At 38.5% G+C, this 21,155-nt stretch overlaps 1 protein-coding gene across 5 annotated transcripts in view; it reads left to right on the top strand.

Moving 5' to 3' along the window:
• LOC121891991 (fibronectin type III domain-containing protein 4-like) overlaps positions 1–19,045 on the top strand; it is a 69,492-nt gene extending 50,447 nt beyond the window's left edge. For all 5 annotated transcript variants that reach the window (XM_042404718.1, XM_042404716.1, XM_042404720.1 and 2 more), the window contains 6 exons: positions 3,390–3,505; positions 10,299–10,400; positions 15,024–15,126; positions 15,988–16,077; positions 16,272–16,438; positions 18,174–19,045. In XM_042404718.1, coding sequence (XP_042260652.1) covers positions 3,390–3,505; positions 10,299–10,400; positions 15,024–15,126; positions 15,988–16,077; positions 16,272–16,438; positions 18,174–18,215 — 620 coding nt within the window. In that variant the 3' untranslated portion in view covers positions 18,216–19,045. The remainder of the gene's footprint in view (positions 1–3,389; positions 3,506–10,298; positions 10,401–15,023; positions 15,127–15,987; positions 16,078–16,271; positions 16,439–18,173) is intronic.
• The last annotated feature ends 2,110 nt before the right edge of the window (positions 19,046–21,155 follow it).

Below are 21,155 nucleotides of genomic sequence, written 5' to 3'. Positions count from 1 at the left end.
CAGGGCTACTCGTACTGCAGCGGTACTTCTGGGGGAACATTGACAGACTGTAGAGGAGCACAATTCATCTGGAAAAATAGAAATTACATTTTGATTAGAAAAAATATCCACATATTAAGTCAGCTGGAACACCCAGCAGCCTGTTGCACCAAGTCTGTGTAAATTCAAACTTAGCCTAGTTATAAAAGCAATTATTACCAAATTGTGATTTACTTACATTACACATGCCCGTCGGGTAGGTGAAAATCATAAAATGTCACAGAATTATACTCACTGATAGTAACCAGCAGTTTTTCTGCCGCACAGCATCATTTCTTCATTAATTGCTGACATTTTGCAACACATGAATCCAGTAGTAATTTATTGATATTATATTTCAGTATCGATCTAGCTGACTACGATGTGCTACGATGCCAAGTAGCTCATGCCAGCCAGAAAGCTAACGCGCAGTAACCATGACGATGGAATCTTTGATCGTTGATTGGCCGCTTGCTTTAGTTATGACTTTACATCCAAACTATGTGCTGATTAACGATTAGCTAAATTTAATGGATAAATGGTTGAAATATATTAGATGAGGAAATGTATCAGATTAATGGTTGAAATAGCTAAGAAGAAGTAGCTGAAATTAGTTAAAAGTGATGGATAAAAGGTTGAAATTCAAGTGTTTAAAAGGGGGAAAAACCAGCAGTGCATCAGTATTTTTATAGCCTGCTATAACGTGCTTCAGACGGAAGTTGACAGCTCATCTCCCCTAGCAACGCCTGCCTCACCCTGCTGCCACGGGAAACGCCCATCCAGAGGCCTGAAGTATCACTATTAACATAAATATGGCAAAAAAAAGGAAAAAAAAATATGCACAATTGCTCATTATAGCATCATTATAATTTATTTTTTTCAACAAAAAGTGTGGAGAATTCAGTCTTTATGCCCTAATTGGCATTTTTTCCTTCTGATGGTGTTTTTTTTTTTTTTTTAAACCACACACAAACGCTCACAGAAGGACACACACACACACATCCAGCAGTGTCAGGTATTAATTGCTCTCTGCAGTCAGAGAAATTGATGAGAAATGTGGGAGTGCTATTCTTGTCCTGCACTAAAGAAGAAGAAGTTGAAGTGGATGAACTGAACTCATCAATATACTCTGACTCGCAGTAAAAATCCAGTTATTGATTCCATTAATGTTATATCATCACCAGGAGTGAAGTCATGGAAGGATGCCTGCTCATCTCTTTCTTCCTTTCTTCCTTCCTTTCTCTTTCTTCTGTCACTTTTTAAGATTACTTTGTCTCTTTTTTTCTCTTTCAGGCACTTTTTGTTGTTCTTTCTTGTTTTGTCTTTTTTTTCTGTCTCATTTTCTGTCTTTTTCTTTCTTTTTCCTTGTATTTTGTTGTCTTTCTTTCTTTCTTTCTTTCTTCTTGTCTTTCTTACATCTTCCTGTCCCTTTGTTGTTTTTGTTTTTTGTCTTTCTTTCTGTCTTTCTTTTCTTTATTTATGTCTTTCTTTGGCTTTCTATTTTTTTTGGTACTTCTCGTCTTTCTTTCTTTCTTCCTTGTTTTGTCTTTCATCATGTTTTTCTTCCTTTTTGTTTGTCTTTCAGTCAATTTTTGTCTTTTTTCTGTCTCATTTCATCTATCATTATGTCTTTGTCTCTCTTTTTGTATTTTTTAAATGTTTTCCTTTCTCTTATTTTGTCCTTCTTTCAGTCTCTTTTTGTCTTTTTTTCTGTCTTTCCGACCAGTTTTGTCTTTCTTTTTCTCTGTCGTTCTTACAGCTTTCTGTCCCTTTTTGTTTTTTTGCTCGTTTTTTATGTCTTGTTTTGTTTTTATATCAAATCACCTCTTTCTTTGTTTCTTTGTTCCTTTGTTTGTTTCTTTATTGTTTCTTTCTTCATTTCTTTCTTTTCTTCCTCACTTCCTGCCTTCCCTTTTCCAGTCTTTCCGTCCTTCCTTCCTTAATGTTCCTGCTGTTTTCCTCACAGAAAAACAAATATCAGTTTTCTCTCTTATTTACCTTCTCTTTCCCTCTTTCTAAGTGAAGGTTGCAGCTTTTACTGATGATTTACTGATATAAAAAAATCTCACACTCTCTTAGAGAACACTTTACATTTCCCATCACTTTTAACCTGCCTCCAGAGAATCATTAATATCAGCCTTGAAGTGTGTAAGTACAGTATGTGTGAGTGTGTGTGTGTGTGTGTGTTTCTCTTCTCTCGAACATGATCATACATTTACATTTGAGCCATTTAACCGACACTTTAATCCAAAACGACTGACAGCGACAGAGGAAATGTAGCGTCATCATCGCCGGTGTCTTCCTCAAGGACAAGTTTATGGAAACTCGCACTGATAAGAACACATGTGGACATGATGGAGTATCTGTGTGGCTGCTTGTTTATGCGTTCAGGACGTCCAACTAGGAGGACTGGAGGAGATTTGTATATTGCCAAGAAAACACCAGCTCTGGTCAAGTTTTTCCTCACTCAGATGCAGAAAAAATCCACTATTGAAGGAGTAGTTTAACATTTATAACGCTTCGCTTTCTTGCTGTAAGTCAGATGAGAAGATTGATACTCCTCCACCATTGTATGGTAAATACTGGATGTGGATGCTGACAGTAGCCAGGTAGCTTAGCTTAGCACAAAGACTGGGAACAAGTGGAAAGATCAGCACCTCTAAAGATCATTAATTGACACTTTATATCTTAATTGTTTATCTCAACAAAAAACAAAGTAAAAAAACATCAAGTTATGGTTTTACTGGAGATATTTGCCAGACTGTTTCTTGGGTGAAGCGATGTGCTGAAGTCTTGTCATCACCATGGACGTGGCTGCTCCCTCCTAAATCCCCCACATCCGTTAATCTTGCCAAGAAAGTGAATAAGCACTTTTCCCAAACCTGTCGAACTAGTCCTTTAATCTAAAGTAAATCATTAAATTAGGGCAATGTTTCTTCTTGTCCTTTTTACTGTCTGGCCACTTGAAGTGAGCAGTAATTTGTTCTTGAGGTGTAAAACAACTGTTAAAAATGGGCCAAAACTCATGAAAACCACCCCTGAGTTTCCCCTTAAAAATGAAGGCATTTTAAGGTATAAATTAAGGGGGGTTCATGGTTTTTGCACCATTTTAATGGGTCTGAATGGGAGCAAATCCCTGCAGCCAGGATCCCAACTGTGGTAGGAAATAATGTTTGGGTGTCCACATACTTTTGACCACAGTCTACATGTCCGAAATTCAATCAAATTAGCATCTCCCTTTGAAATACTTTTTCTTTACTGCAGCAGAGCAGTTATGCTCTGCAAACCAGACGTGCAAAAAGTGTTTGTTGGTCATTGACTGTCCCTAACAAGTGATATATGTGTGTGTGTGTGTGTTTGTGTTTTAACAGCTGTGCCAGCCGCCCCAGTGAACGTATCGGTGACCCAACTGAGGGCGCATTCGGCCATGGTGACCTGGAACGTCCCTCAGGGAGACACTGTCATTGGATACGCCATCTCACAGCAGGTACAGAACAGTAGCCCTTGTACCATCGCCGTATGTGTGCGTCTTTGTATGTGTGTGAATATTTACCATATATGAGATTGCACGGCAACTGAGCTTAAAGATGGATTTTTAAAAAATTGGTTTAATCCTCAGAAAGCTTGAAAACTAATTGGTCAAACTCCTTTATTAAACTCAGCCAATCTGCCTCACATCACATTTACCCTGATCTAACCCTTCCTGCCTCTGTGCTCTCATTTGGTTTAATGCCAACTAATTTAGCAAGGATACAAATTGAAGGGATATAAATTATGAATTGAAAGCCCGGAAAACTTGGACCGCTGCCATGCACAGGGCTAGAAAACAGCTGTCTCAAAGTTGAGTTATGTATCTTTTTGTGATCGTCTTTATCTCCTGAGGAGTGGATTGTGTTTTTCTTTGTGCCTCCTGCTGTCATCCGCAGGGGTTTTTAAAACGCTGCGTCATTCGTGAGGCCAGCAAGGCCGTCTGCATTTCGCTCCAGGATACTTTTAATCACAGGGGCGTTGAACGTGTCTCTTTAAAAAGTTTGGAAATGTCAGGTGGGATTCAATCATAAACATATGAATTGTTAAAAAGCTTGTTAATGTCAGCCTCGGCTGCTGGTTGACGTAGGTGCCTTTTTGAGACAATAATAAAAAACAAATCTGCTGATTACAAAAGTTTAAAGCCAGAAGAAGACCTGAAAGTATCTAATTAGCAAGAAAGAGCAGAAAGTTATTGGTAACGGAAATGAAAGAATTGAAATGTAGTTCTTGTAAAATATGTGGAAACTGTGTAAAACACCAGTAGTCCCATACTTTTTTAGTCAGTGGTGTTCACTCTGTGGAAATGTGTTCACTCTCACAATTGGCTTTAAATCAGATGTTATTTAGCACTATTAATTATATAAAACAATAATGTTTTCATACAATTGAAATGTCAGTGTTTTGGTTGGATTGGTCAAGTTTGCATTCAACTTGGACTAACAGAAGCTGGATGTTTATTTATCTGACACATTTCAGCTATTTCAATTATTTATTACCTTTATCTAACTATTTCAACTGTTTATCTTTCAATTAAACTGTCTATTTACCATTACCATTACCATTTATCCGTTACTTTTAGCTTATTATTTCAACCACTTACGTTTAGTTATCTATTTTAACCATCTATCCATTACTTGGAGCTAATTATTTCACTTCTCTGCTCTCACCTGTTAATTAGTTTTCACTCGCTTGCAATCACAACTCATACTGTAGCGTTACAGCTGACTAATGAATGGATATTTTTTTCTAGTCAATACATAATACTCTATTTTCAAGTTGGTTGAGCTACTCTACAGTGTTTCCGTGTGCCCCCTGTCAACTGCAGAAGTTGCCCCTACATTATAGCCGTGGTTGGGAATCATTGTAAAAGACACATCACATTTAAACCTGCAGTGCAGAACTTTTACACATGAATGAAGGTCCGTTACATTCAAGCCCTTGCCAAATGAGCTCACACAATGATGATTAAGCCTATCGCTGCGATATAAATCTCTCTGTATTTCACAGTATACAGAGGTTCAGTGTGTAAGATTTAGCAGCATCTGGCAGTGAGGTTGCAGATTGCAACCAGCTGAATACCCCTCCTCATCATCCTCCCCTTCCAAGCATGTAGGAGAACCTATAGTGGCTGTTAAACTTGCGAAAAACACGTAATGCCCTCTGTAGAGCCCGTGTTTGGTTTGTCCATTCTGGGCTACTGTAGAAACATGGCAGTGCAACATGGCAGCCTCCGTGGAAGGGGACCTACTCCCTAAAAACACAACGATTCTTATTTCAGGTAATTATACACTAATTAAAACAGCGCTGGTCGCATGAATGCATACAGAGACTTCTGCTGGCCAAGTTGCTAACTTCTGGTTAGCTCTCTGCTAACTTGAATGGGAATAAAATTAATTTAGCGTGCGGCTCTTCTAGACTTTCCAAATGTTATTGGACTGAATGGATCAAATTCTGATAGTGAAAGTCATTTCGCGGGGGTTGTGTCACGCTCAAAACAATTTATCCACCGTTTTACAGCTGCAAAGTAGGAAGGGAGTAGGCTACAGTGGAGCCTATGACGTAAGCCCATGTCGACAGTGTTGTTGTAGTTACTCTCACTGCCTGAAGGGGGAGACAAAAGTCCCGCAGCTTTAAGTCTGCTCGTATATCAACCAATTTTCTTCGTCTCACATCTCCTGAAACTCAGGCAGCTAACTCAGTTCGGCTCATTCTAATCAGGTTCTACCACCCACAGTTTGGCAAAAGCAGAATCAGACATTAGCTGAGCTCTGAGTGGGAGTCATCTCCATTAGTGGAAATTATTTGGCCGGAACTCGTCTCACAGGAGGAACATCCGCGTTGGTGCCAAACATCTCTGTATTTTTTTATTTTTTTTAAAGTCACCTCATGTCTGACTCAGAATCCATCAACCTTGTGGCATTTTCAAGAAAACACAGCATGGGGATGTAAAACATCTCCTGCCATAACCTCAGAAAGCACTTATGTAAGAACCTTACTCAAATATTAATAGGGGAGTTGATGGGAGCAGGTAGATGCAGCAGATATAGATGCAAGAGGTTTTATCTACTTAGGTCTTTTTTTCCTACTGTTGTTAGTCATCAAAAGTTGCTTTGAATAAAGGTTTAAAAGGTACAAATGGGAAAAACATCTCGGTTATATAAAAGTCTGCTGTACTCTGTCAATCAAGCATATCTTCAGATTGATTCTCAGAAACAAAAAGTTCTGCTTTTAAGGAGTAAAAAACAAGCAACAATGTCAGTCTTTGGGTTTGATTTGGACCCACATACTGTACTGACTGCTTTAGGAGATTATTTCATATACAGTATCTTTCCTTAACAAGCTGAGCCTTCTGTGTGTGAAGGAGAAACAGGACGAGTGAATCTGCTCAGACAAAGAGTTGCTTCATTCAACTGAAGTTGTTCCAAATCCCAGAGCTCTCCGGCTGCTGAGATTCAGCAACAACACTTTCAAACTCACACACACACACACAGTTGAAGTAACCTAATTTGAGATTGTATCTGAGAGGTTCAAACTCCTAATAATGGTTATTTTGATTCTTGAATCCCAAACCATCACAAACACAAGGTTAATTGGTGATTAGTAGACGTATGTGGGTGGACATTGATTGAATAAATCCATGCTGGGCCTCCAGATAGTGTCTATTGTAAGTTCAGGCGTGTTCTGATGTCTCTTAACAAGTAACAAGAAAAAAACTGTCTTGTCAGCCTGTGACAACAGAGGAGAGGTTTGTTTATCTGCGGCGCTTCACTACTGAAATGCATAAGGCTGTGGACTTCTTTCTCGACCTTAAAGTAGTTATATAACCAAACGTTGTCTTCACCTGTTGACACCAGAAGATCCATTTTACTTCGGGTTACCTAGATCAGGACATCAGTTTGTCTCAACTCAACCATAACAGCGATATATCTCTTCGACTGAAAAGAAAGCTCTGGCTGAAATTCTTTTTTTTTTTTTTTCCATGTCAGGCCATGCTGATCTTATCTGTGCAGAAAGAGGCACGAGATCTTGCACAGGCTCGCTGCAAAACCTTTCATTTAACAAGTATTCCTTTCATGTCTGGTCTCCTATTCCTTTTTTTTTTTTTTTTTTTTAAAGAACTTGAAAATATTTGCAGCCGTGGTAAAATAATTTAATTGCCTCATTATAATTTGGCTTCCTGGGACACTTTTCATCGCTGAAAATGCAATAAATTTCACTAAAAATGCAGCGATTTCCTCTAGGGATGGAATCCTATTTGCAAACGGTACAGCCTTTTTACATGAATAAGGAATTTTAGGCTTTATGTCGTTTTCTTGCTTTAGTGAGCATTTTTCAAATTTAGTGGATTTGGAGTATCTGCTGAGTCACTGGCATTGATAAACAACCCTTTTAACCCCTCTAAAGATATGGTTTTTTATGGTTATTTAGTGCCATAAGACAATAAAACCGTCCTCACTGACCCGTCGCTTCCTGAGAAACAGAAGACACCACTTTGACTCTGCTCTCTGATCCAGACATCTGGACAGCCTCGAGCATCCTGCCAGCCTTCCATTTATTGACTTTTCCTCAGCTTTTAGCACTTTGCAGCCACATTTACTTGCTGGGAAACTTGTGTTCTCATTCTAAACTAGACTTTAACACCCACCACTGAAAGTAGACTACTTCAGAGAATCACAGTTTGTGAAGATAATTAGTGTTCTTAGCAAGCGGTCGATAACCCTTTTACATTTAAATGTCACAAAAACAGAAGACATTATTGTGGATTTTAGAAAGTCTTCTTTTTAAATTGGTCCAACATTCAGCTGGTGGGTATTTAGAAGAACATTTTTACAATTATTGATTGGAAAGAAAAAAGTTTTACTCATCTGTCTTACAATTTTGCTTCATTGCCAAGTATGATATGATGTCGTAAATGAGAATACAGGCTCATATATTTGGTCAGATTTGTGAGATCATTTAGATAATTCCGCTCTCTGACTTATAAATGGGTCCAGATTTGTCCCTGCTGTTAATTTTACAATCGAGATTTTCCCAGGGCTGCCAAGTTTTGACTTCAGCTGGGAGTGAGATTTGTTCCCGGGATGGCGGGGATACTTATTCTTGTTCATAATAAAGTGACCATTATTCGTGGTAAATTGACCCACTACACTCCAGATATTACACATATTTTTCTTCACAACATATTATAAGAAGGAAGTCTCTCCCATCATCCAACACTCCCCACTTTAGTCTCTGAGGTCTTTCCAAATAGAAGTAAATAAATCATCAGCTCCACTGGATACCATAGACTGTATAAAAATAATGGACTTAGCTACTGTGGCGTCACTTATTGTTTGGTGGACTCCCATTTTGAAGCCTTGAGTTTGGCATTTTGACCGTCACCATCTTGGTATTTTGGACGAGAAGTGACCAGATTTGCATAAGAGTGTGGAGCTGGGGAGGAGCACCCCAGGGTCCAACTAGAGCGCCTCAGGCACTGCCGCGGTAGTGACTTGTCAATCACAACGTAGCCACGCCCTAAAACATCCCTGCTTTATCGTCTATTTTACTCTAAATGGCACCATAATTTACAAAACGAACATCATGCTGCATTGAAGAAAACTTGAGACAATAAACTCATTAGGAAAGTGTTTACTGAGGTAATGAATCAAGTGAGAAGTAGGATCATTTTCTCACAGACTTCCACACAATTGGACTTCTTTTGCAACACATGGAGTCGCCCCCTGCAGGCCATTAGAAAGAATGCAGGTTTAAGACTCTTCCGCATTGGCTACCCGCTTAGTGCGTTTTCAGACAATCTGTGAAAAGTGCTGCCTTAAACTTGAACTTGGAAAAAAAACCCTGCTGTTCCGTCGCTTAAAAATGAGAAATTTCACATTTGAAGAAGCAAAGATGAAACATTAGCGTTAGAAAAGGCATGTGTGGCGTGAGATCTGTGTCAGGTGCGTGAGTCTGACGGTCAAAGCATGAGACTTGGCAGCTCTGTTTTCCTCATTTTGTCTTGAAATATGTCCTGATTCTTGACACCTGACAACTCTGCATTTAACCTCAGCTCTCTGCAGCGTTTCAGTGTCTCATTGTTTTGGTTTCCTGGCTCACTTTACTTGGTTCATTCGTTTCATACTGTAGCATCGTCGTCGGCTGCAATAGGCAGCTGTTTCAGTAAAAAATCTCTAAAAAACCCACTTTACCAGCAACAAATCACAGACAAAGTCAGCGGCTACTGTTTAGTAGCTAAAGATATTTCCTCCATGAGTTGGTGTAGACCAAAACAGAGCTAAAAGGAACTCCAAATGAATACTATTATCTGCTGAATGTGTAAATAAACAACAGCCTTATCAACTTAAAAGGTGATAATATGTCAGTGTTTTGTTCGTAGCTTGTTTCTGCTGCCCTCAAGTGGCCAAAAAATCTGTTATTGCAGGTTTTATTTGCCCCTCTATGATTACTTTTAGTTATAGAAGTTTTAATGAATCTGATTTTTGCCTAGTGTGAAAATAAGATTATAGGCTTGTGGTTTTGTCAGAGTATTACATATGCAGTAAGCTTTCTGACCTGTAAACAACACAGCTAAAACCATCCTGGACTGCTCTGACTATTCTCCACGCAGTTACATCAGCAGGAAGTCTGCAGATAAAAGTGAAAGGATTTTAAGGTGATATTTGTATATACATTCTGTCTTAAAAGCTGCACCAGCAGCAGCTCTCTCTACATGTGTTCTTCTGTTTCTTCCAAATGATGATTGCTCGTGTTACCTTGCCTGCAGACCTAATTTCCCCAGTGGGACAAAAGGGGTTTGAGCTGAATTTATATGAGGTGAAGCTGCTTGTTACTGTAGGGTTTGCAACATCTGTCTTGCAGTTGTGAAATAATAATCAGTCAATTGAACAATTATAGTGTTAAATGAGGCTTAATAATGTGGTGGGTAGTTCGGATGTCTTATATATAGGCCTGAATTTTACCTTTTTTAAGTCTTCGAGCACGACATCCTGCCCCTACATCTCCCAGGGTGTCATATTACCTGGCAACCAAACTAAATGATCAGTCCCCAAGACTGAATTTAAATTCTCTTCATTTACATGCTAAGTGTGTGCATGGGTGTGCATATTCATCTGTTTGTATTGCTTTGTGCAAGTGCAAATGTGTGTGTGTGTGTGTGTCTGCATTCCCTCAAGCGAAGGTGCTCCTGTATGCAAGCGTCCACCAGATGGCACGTGTCCGTCTTGTATTTGCACGTGTCTTCTCTCCAGAGACAGGACGGCCTGATGCAGCGCTCCATCCGCGAGGTGAACACATCCAGCCGCTGGTGTGTGCTGTGGGACCTGGACGAGGACACACACTACAGCGTCCAGGTGAGACACACACACACACACACACACACACACACACACACACTTTCATATGCTCTCTTCAAAAAGCTGCGTCACTGCTTCTAGTTTGGGTTGATTTCTGGTCGTATTTAAACACATTTTGAGTAACTACATTGGCTTTAATTTCAGTAAATAGCAGATTTATTGATATATCATTACATAAAGGATTTATAAGTTAACTGTTAATAAATTATTCATATTGCTTGTACATTTAATTCTGACTATTACTAATACGTCTACAGACAGGATTCTCACTTTGTAAAAACTCTTGAGCTATAAAGTCAAATGTAAATTTTAATCTTTAATAAAACATAATACCAGTATTTTAATACGTTGTTAATAAACTGATTTTGGTCCAGATGCTCTGCAGCTATTTTCCTGAGGGTTTGTGTTTAAACAGTCTTCTGCAGGAATCGAAGAGGCTAAAAAGACAAAGTCATGCTGAAACATGCTAATTGTAATGCATGGGGGAAACCTGTGGGATTTGATTTCACAATCTGGTAATCTAGACTTGATTTATTAACCATTAAAGAAAACCATTAGATACAACTTTGAAATCCAAGCTTGACTTATTAGAAAGGGTTTTTCTCATCATTCAACATGTTATAGAGTCCAGTTCATTTTTCACAGGGCTCAGATGGACATGAAACTCTCCTCAATGAATAATGTGTACAAAAGATTAGCAACTGCATCAGAAAATATTTGATTCTTTGGTAAAAAAAGTTGAACGTACAAACCTGTGAATATAAACATTTCGAGGTAGCAGTTAAACACGACTCCCGAGGTGCATTTCAGCAAGAAACACTCATTCACTAACTTAAAATTCAGTTACGTGTGGAGGCAAAGGGTTACGCTGCTGAGAAAACTAATATTACATTTCGCAGCTTAAATCAATTTACTTTTGGATTGTGGGTCAGTTTTGGATGAACTCGGCAACTGTGGCGCCACGTTCTGTTTCCAACTGCAACAGGAAGTGTTTTGAATTCATTACAGCTCTGATTTGCACCTCTGACCTTCTTCTCCATAGCAACGGAGGACAATTAACATACATAATCTGATTCCTCAGAAACAAAGTTGAAATAATTAAATCTTTGATTACTCTAATACAGTAGTGTGGAAATGTTGATTTGTTTGCGCTATTAAAAGTTGCAAATCAAGACTTTTCTCATCTGTAATTTGCTGTGCCTGACCTGAGAAGCAGAACATCAGATTTTCATAAGAGAAAAAAAAACTCAATTTGTTGAAAAGTCACCTGTTATCTCAAGCAAGCCTTGAAAAAAAAGGAAGGAAATGATCCCTTCCTCTGCAAAGGAAAGCAAGCTCTGCAGAGCATATTCTGTTTCACAATGAAGGCAAAACTGAGATAAAGAGAAGCTTATTAATACCGAGTTTTAATACAAAAAAGACCCTTGATCAGAAGAGTTTTCAACACCAGTGCAAATGAGATACTTACTGAAAGCTTTCTGCAGACATCTGATACAGGAACTTCTAAGTGATTATTTCTCTTCACCCCAAAATGATAAATTGCACTTTCAAAATGAGCTTTTATTCTTATTAACCTTCTCTCAGTATCTAATTAATATCAACACACACCAGTAATGCTTCCTTAATGGCATATCTATTAGATATCACATCTCAAATGACCTTAAATCAAAAGTCAGCACAAACTCCAGCTTCTCTCTGAGAGAGGAGTATCTAATGTGACTCCATTATCATTACTCTATTAAACTTTTTATAATCCATTAGACCGACAGACTCGTACAGATTGTCATTCAGCCGGAGGACTCAGTTAAATGTGCTCGTCAGCAGGCAGATGTCCCGCAGAAGTGTCATTGAGCAAAACACGAAAGCCTCGCCAGCTCCAGCGGGGACGACTTTTGATCTCTTGACCTCCCTGTAGAGGAGAGGGAAAGTTTAAAGAGAGTCTTCCTGTGGGGATTAGTGAGGAGTTTTATTATCATCCAGAGTACTTGATGTTTTGCTCAAGGACAGTTCGCAGAGATCAAACTTGCAACTTTCTAATTACAGTAGATAAGTCTTTCTAAAGGACACTTGGACTTTCTTCGTGATGAAATTGTAATTAACTTCTCTATTGTTACTCATTTCCCATAATGACTTGCAACAACCTCCACAGAAAACTTGCTGCATTCAACCTCTGGGTTCAGCGTGTCGGTGGGGACGGAGATGTCTGCAGCACAGTGAGACGTGTCCATGTTTGAGACCTTTAGAGGGGCAGGTGCTCGGACATGGAACAAGATGTCAAAACTCCAAACACCAACATAATTTACAGCATCACCTGTTGAATTATAGCAACCAATATTCAACCCGCATCTTACTATATCATACTGTGATTCGCTCTCTGTTGTGTGTGTGTGTGTGTGTGTGTGTGTCCTGTTGGCACCTATTAAACATCACACAGCTAAAGGCATCATCCTCCGCAGGCCGGACGACGCACACTGAGAGCAGCAACAGTGTAGATCATAATCTATGAGGACTGAGGTTTTGTTATCGTGAGGCTAAATGAATGTCAGGATTAACCCGAGGCTTTTTCATCTGAAGGTCTCAGTTTATAATGTTTGACTGGACGTCATATAAAACAACTTACTTTCAAAAACAAAAAACAACCTCTGAGTGGTGAAAATGCTGCTCCTTTAAAGACATATTGTCTCTAAACAAAGAATATGTTTATGATATGGTGACAATCTCCAGAGCGAAACATGTAGCATACATAACATACAAAAACTGGGATGGAGAATCTTTAAAGGAGAGTTCAAGAGTAGTGCATGAGACAGTTAGAGAAAACCTCACAGCTATAAAGTCTTTATCTTAAAAGAAACTGCACATAGCTGCCATTTCATAATTTATTTCAATTAAGATCATTGTTTCTGCAAAAGTAATAAAACATCTTAGATCTGTATTTGACAGCTCCGAGCAGCACAGTGGAAGAATATTTATAAATGCTTGGACACCATTTGTCGTATTTCAGAACATGTTTTGGTTTAAATACCTTTATTGGATGTTTTAATTGTTCTAAAATGGAGATGTTACTAAATAAAGACTCAACTTTAAAGACTTTAATATACATTTTTCCCACCAATAAGGAAACAAAATGAATTGTGTTTATTTCCCACTGGATTTTTTTTCCTGATATATACAGTACTTCGCTGCTACTTCTACCTCTAGTCAGCACATCTTCAAGGTTTAAAACAATAAGAAACATCTACTGAGCTGCGATGTGTCATTTTTTAGTCAGAAATGTGAAAATAATCTTTCTATTTCATTAAGATCCAGTTACTGAGGTCAACAACCTTCTAACAGCTGAAGAAAACATCATGTTAACAGAGTTGTTGTGTAGTGTTAGTACCTGTGTTAAAACATCTGTAAGTCCTTTTATAGCAGGTTTGAATCTTGTGCTTTGACTTTTGTTTGTGTCCTTTAGTTTCCATTTGGATAACAGATTGTGCTTTCAAATGTATTTACCAGAGCAGTAATTCATCTACATGCAGGTTATAAGTTAGACCTCAGGCTGCCTCTGTGTGTTTCTCTTTCCTCCTTCAACTGTTTCTTTAAATCTTGAGTCAGTTGCACCTTCTTCCTTCTTTAAACCAGTTCTGTTGTTTTTCTTTCAACACCATTAAGTTACATCCTGCAATTCTTCCTCATTTCTGTCTTCTCTCTCCTGATTTCTTCAGTCACTCTGAAAATGTAAAAGCTTTCCTTTAATAAATCTGACAGAGCATGAAGCACAACTTTGACTTCTGTTGTATAATTACAGTAATTGTGGACAAACGACACACAGTGGGAACACATCAGCAGTCAAGTTATCAAACTATCAAGCTGCATTAACACTAATGTAAAGCAGCAGCACTGGACGGTTAAAACAACACTAACGTCAATTTATAAAACTTTCACTTCACTGAAGAGCTTTTCTAGCTGCTTACTTTGTTGTATTTTGTCTAACAGATTATTATTTGATGCTGCACGTCAGTTAATGTCATATATGATCCTCTGATTCATTCGTCTGTCTAGTCTGCCCGCTAGCTTCAGTGTGGAGGGTTCGTTTGTTTTAAACACCAGCGTTGGTGGGCGATGGTTTGTTGGTATTTCCGCGTTAACGCAAAGTGGAAGGTGCTCGGACATCCTCAGCCTCCCCTTCTTCTGCATGTGCCTGCATATATGGTGGCAAGAAATATCTCAGTGTTCTGTTTGAGTGAGAAAGCACCAAATTGCTCCATAATAAAATATTTTTGGGTAGATTTTCATTTTCGCATGTTGCTGAAAATGTCCCAAAGAAGGCCCCCAAATGTGTTCTCTCTCTTATCTCTCATGCTTTCAGTCTGCTTCTACATTTACTATTCATCCTCCAGTGATCATACAGGATCCCGGCCAAAAAGCAAAGCACCATTTGCTCGCTAAATATACTCTTGTGAGCCAGTTTCTTATCATCGTTACATAACGTCATCCTCCGTTTTGTCTGTAGCTGTAAAGAATCCAATTCTGTGGCTGTATGAGGTGATATGACTCTATCTTAGCTTCAGTATTTCCTTAAAAATATGAGGAGCACTGCTGACTTTCCTCTAAAGAATTCTTTTTCTTTTCTTTTAGGTGCAGTCCGTCGGGCCGCATGGCGACAGTCAGCCCAGCCGTGCCGTCCACTTCAGGACTCTGGAGAGAAGTGACCATTATCCTGCCGGAGTCCTGGACCACCGTAACTAACATACATATTTTTGGGGGGATGGAATTTATTTCCTATTCAACACATTTTGAAAAATATACACTTATAAGTAGCATTCTTTAACAACAAACCTACAGTATATCATGTAAAAAAGTACATTTTTAAAAGGAAAAAGCAAGAAAAGTCAAATAAAAATGAATAAGGGGATAGAATACACAACACAACAACTACGCCTCCACCGACTAATTTGCCTGGTTGAATTTTTAAAAATGACACAAATGATTTAAACACATTTAAATCATAAGTCTGGTAATATTCTATATTTTCCTTATTGTCAAAAAATCCCATGAAAACACAAAAAATGACTGGATCCACTAACAAGTATTGTCTGTGCATCCAAAGACTGATACAGTATATTTTATTCTGCTGCGAATATTCATTGGAGTGACAAATGTGGATTCATCCGCCGCTGAAAATAGTCCCCAACAAATGCACTAGTTCCTCCTGTTTTTTGTAACTTTTGTTACAAACGATGGTGCCCAGCTCTTTTAGAGAATTACTGGGCTTTTAAAAAAACATAGATTGTTGACCTGTTTTTAAAGATTTACATGCTATGACAGGCTAAGATGTTGGGTTTTTTTGCCTTTTAATGGGATTTGTTGACATAAATTAATGTTGTTGATGAAAATATAGAATATCAGCACTCTTACCTGTTAATAAAACATTAATTATTGATGAAATCATGACAAAAATCGCTATTTTCCCACCAAAATAGCTTTTCCGAGGAGTAGTCTTTCACCTAAAGACATAAAAATACCAACACTGTATGTATGTAAATCTGCATCTCGTCTTGTTTGCCTTGTTGATGATGTTTTGCTGTGTTTGTGTCCTCAGATGAACCAGCTATGGAAGGTCTGGGCATGACTCCTCACCTACAGACAGGAGAGCTGCTCATTATCACCACTGTGCTGCTGCTGTGGGCAGGTCAGGCTGGACGTGTGTGTGTGTGTGTTTTATGTGTTTGCATGTGTGGGTGTGTGTATAGTAGGTGTGTAGACGAGGATGTATCATGGCTGAAAATATGTGTGATCAGAAGACAATCTTTTGCTTTTGTTTCATGTGTTTTATTTATTTTGCGTCCTCCTGTTCAACCTTTTAATCGCCTTCTCCCACCGCAGCCGTCATCGCCCTGTTCTGCCGACAGTATGACATCATCAAAGACAACGACTCCAACAGCACCAAGGACAAGGCAAAGAGGCAGCTGGTCCGCGCCACTTCCTCCTACTACAACGCTTCCGCCCGCAGCTCACCCATCTACCACAACGGAGCCGTACGCAGCAGCAGGGTGACTCATTTACTCTCTGACCCCTGAACTCCCTTTTTTTTTTAAAAAAAAAAACAACTTCTTCCTCCTCTTCTTCTTCTTCTTCATGGCTTTCATTTTGTTGCAGCACTTCTCTATTATGCATGATCAGTCTTGGCTGCCAGGAATATTTTGTTTCCTCTGAAGAGCCCTTTGCAGTTGCATCAGAGATCTCCTAGCAACCAGGGCTGCTGCCATCATGGCTAAATATAAAACAACCAGGCTGGAAACAGAGAGCTATAGCTGCAAACGCTTGTTGGGTTACTGCCGGAGATGCAGGCAGCGATACGCTCAGGCAGCAGTCTGACAGGGTAGATGTGTTTCTATATATAAGCTGATGTGACGATAAACTGCGCTTTGAGGAGAGTCGGATTCACCTGAAAGCAGCAGGTGCATTAAAGCAGGGTCACTAGCTTTTATGCTTTTAAGCACTTTCTTCCTCAAATACACTTCTGCATGTCTGATAAGGTACACAGAGAGTGAGGTCATGGCGGCTGTGAAGCTTCTTTAACCGCAATTCACTGTTTCTTTCATCAGTCTTCCTGACGAAATTTCAGGGGTTTATTTTAACGAGCGTCCACTACGACATTTGCTAGTAGATATTGAAGTTTTCTTGATTTTAACGAAGGTAAACAAGCTGCTGCAGACGATTTAAAAACCAGGATGTTTGTCTACAGATTCAAAACCAATGAAATGCAAAGTCAGTGCTTACAGTTCGGTAGCATCCAGCAGACTTCAATTATCAATTAATCCATCAGTTATTTTCTTGATTAATCATTTTCTCTTCACCATGCTTGAATGTAAGATGAAGTATTTCAATAATTAACTCACATTAGAGATGCTGGAACCAGATATGACTTAGTTGTTAATCAGTTATTACAATTATTGCAGATTAATCAATGTATTGGGTAATAACTTCACTTCTGATCTACTCAGCTGCAACTGAGACAAGAAATTCTGAAGCCTTTAATGTCTTGTTTCCCTTATTATATTTGTTCCGTATCAGCTTGTTCCAACTCTTCAAAAAGCTTTATGTGATTCATACTGAGGGAAAATTTCTATTTTTATTTTTTATAGCTGCACAGATGTCTCGTGCATCGTTTTTGATCATTTCTCTCAAATCTCAGCTTGATATATTTGATATCTTTGGAAACTTTGGGCTTGAATTTGAAATGAAGTTCTGTGGGTTTGACTCTAAATATAATAGATACATGATGATATATGTGGTGCGTTTTAATGAAACAAATGTTTCCGGTGCAGATTCAGAGCCAGATAAGTTAAAAAACAACAACATTAGAACAAGATGTGCCAAACATGATTCATTTGTGTGTCTGGTTGTCTCGACAGCAGGTTTTTATTTCATCCTCCCGACAGTTTTCTCTTTCAGGGGAGTTATTTTTCTCTAGTTTTGAACATTTCTCAGCCAAAACACAACCCAAACTTAAAGCAATTAAGTGAGAAACTCAGCTGAAACCTGAGCCGAACCCGTTGGGAGCAGTTCGATCTGTGCTTCAAATGTCAAGCATGCACACACAGGTCGAACAGCTCATTGATTTGTTATTAAATCTTTGATAGACATCACATATCGAGTACATAAAGGCACGTTGCAGTGCTTGTGAACGTACGCTGCGGTTTGTGAGTCACGCTCATGTATGTTACCCTCCGTCTCTGTTTATGAGTCATGTGTTTATGCTTCTCTCCTCTCTCTCTCTCTCAGCTCCACAGAGCCTCCTCGTCCATCAGCATCATTAGAGTTTGAGGGACGTCGGTTTGGGTTTTTTTTTTTTTTTTTTTGAGAACTCAGCAGGAACTTTGCAGCACAGGACGGGAGACGCCGACATGCCCTGATTCACCGGAGTGGGATTATCATGATAAATGGAGAATTTATAGACCTGGCTGAGAGTCTTAATTTATTGTAAAATATGGGCAAAGTAAGAGGCACGCCATGCAGATGTGGAGGAAATGGAGCACTACTGCTCTCTAGTGGAAGAAGACTAAAACATCATGGAAACAGCTGTACACTGGCCTCTTGTGGTGTCATACCATTGCAGCTTTTTAGAGCCTGAATGAGCTGATGCGAACTCAGAAGAGTCTAGTGCAAGAAGACGCATTTCGAACTGCAACCAAACGCATTTCCTGTTTCTCCAAAACAAAAACAAAAAACAACAAAACAAAACAAAAAAAAACCCCACACATTTTCTCTGATGTCAAAGACTAAATTGTGAATATTTGCCAGCATGTCGGCCGACTGTGTGCCACCTCAAATGAATTGTCATTTCAACAGGTCTGTGTTTGACACATGCAACGAGATGAGATGTTGATATTTAGCTTTTTATGAGTACAGAATCATGTCACCTTTTAGTTAAACATGTGAATGCAAGAGTGTGTGTGTGTGTGTGTGTGTGTGTGTGTGATTACATTCAAAGCATCTAAAATTAACTCTTTATTGCAATTCAAACATTTGAACTCACCTGTATGTTTCATCTTATAAATAATTAGATGAGTAGTATTAACTTCTAAAAGAGTGTATTATATGTACAGTAAATGGGCTATGTACATAAATTAAAGGTATTAGTAATTTAAATGTAATTTAGACAAATATTTGAATGTATGGGATGATGGTGTTGGAGGATGGGAGCATACCGATTGTACACAGTAAATTTTCATAATCATTTGAATTAAATGAACTCATATTTTACCATTGAGTCTATGTAGTTAGATGAGTTTTTCAGGTCAACTTCAAATGATCAGTTGACTAAATGTCATCAATTGTTGCAAATTGACTATTTAATACTAGTTCAGTCTATTTACAACTTGATTATTTTTAGTTTATTGGCTGACTCTGACATTAGCACATAAAATACAGCTGTAAATGCTGTTTAACCTGTTGTTAGGACATATAAAGGTGACCTTGGATTATCAATGACTATGTTTACAAGGGGATAATGTTTTTATCTGCTGCACCAGGCAACGTTTGCCAACATAAAGCAAAAAGTGGGGCTACATTACACAAGATGCACCTCCCTTATCCACTTTATACAACGTATATCTACATCTACAGCTTGTATTTCTTGTTCTGTCAAACGTAATTTTGTCGATTTTACAGGATCTCGCTAATACCTACGATCATCTAAGTTGTTATAAACCGGAATCATCCTTTACATTGCTGCCAGAATTCATGTTGAAACCTAAACGAGCACGTCTCCTCCGCTGCTTGGTTCTTCTTTCACAGATATCCTGAAACTGCAACAATCAATGCTTCCTGAATGAGACGTCAGCTCTTCCCCCTCACACCAGTCTCGCTGCGCTGCAGGTCAAAGTTCAGCCGGATTCCGCTTGAAGCGAGGTGGACGAGGCGCAACAGGAAGCGAATGCATGTCCACCCCCTTCTTCTATAAATGAATGAGGTGTAAAATCAATCTGAGCCAGGAAAAGGAGGTTTGCTTATATAAGTTATATGATTTATTGGGATTTGTAATTAATCTAATGCAGCTTCAAACTTAAGATGCTAGAAAGACAAAATTAATTCAGGATGGATTAAGAAGAGCGATGTCTGCGTTAACTATAGTGATATTTTTATAAAGAAACAGTTGAAAGATGATGTTTTAATGTATCATTTTGACACTTTATGGTCATTTTCATGCCAAAGAACCAATATCTTGGTTTAGATAAGCCTCTAAAAGACATTTCAGATTATTAAGGCACCAGACAACTCTTCATTTAAAGCTTCTCTGATGCGTGAAGAAAGGAGTGGGAGTTTCTGGTATTTGCTATTTGGATCACTTGCAACATAAAGTGCAGTTTTTTTTACCCTGTGACATTTTTCTGGTTTTGGAGAATTTTCTCAATATGAAGTACAATTAAGATTTTTGGCCTCCTGCATCAAAATTTAGTGTCATCCAAGATTTTCATAGTAGGAAAATATTGAATTTTATCAGGTCCAGTACATCAGTGCTCATGAAAATATCAGTCTAACCCCTAATGGTCATTAATATCATAATATTCTGCTCACATTCTTAAAGTTATAATTCCATGTCAGACGCTGAATCAGATTAAACGAGATCTCTGACTGAGATTTCCTCTGAGACATGCATTACTCAAAAAACTGTAAAATTTGTATTTTTCAGTTATTTTGGATCATCTGCTTTTCTTCATATTACATCAATTTTGCAGGTAAACTAACACTGATATTTCCTACAACTCTGTTTTCCCCACTTAACTATAAACAAGTAAAGAAAATAAAAATGTGGAAGTACTATTACAGCCCCAACAAGTGTAATAACAACAGTCGGACACAAATGTGCATGTGTGTGCGTACGTGCATAGGTGTGTGTGTGTGTTGACATTAATATTTGTGTGTAATATCTGCGCACACATATGGAAGCAACTGTTCCATTTCAGTAAGGAGACTATTTCTCCACAAACAACCATTAATATTAAAGGAATATTGCTGCCAGAAATGCAATAATTAGCCTTTTTTTCTCAGTACGACTATAATAAAACTTATAATGTTGTACAGAAATGTTTCAGGTTTTGACCATGATGACTACAGCCAGTAAAAAAAACATGGATTTAATTTTGGACAACAGATGGCGCCTGAACTCTATCAGATGCAGCTTTGTAAGCTGGAGAAATAAAGTGGTGCATGCATGTGTGTGTGTGCATGAATTGTGTCCAATATTTGGATGTTTGACATGCT

This window comes from Thunnus maccoyii, chromosome 24, assembly GCF_910596095.1.
Source record: "Thunnus maccoyii chromosome 24, fThuMac1.1, whole genome shotgun sequence".
Lineage (NCBI taxonomy): Eukaryota > Metazoa > Chordata > Actinopteri > Scombriformes > Scombridae > Thunnus > Thunnus maccoyii.
Note: the sequence above shows the minus strand (reverse complement) of the source record. Positions and strands in the feature narration are given on the sequence as shown.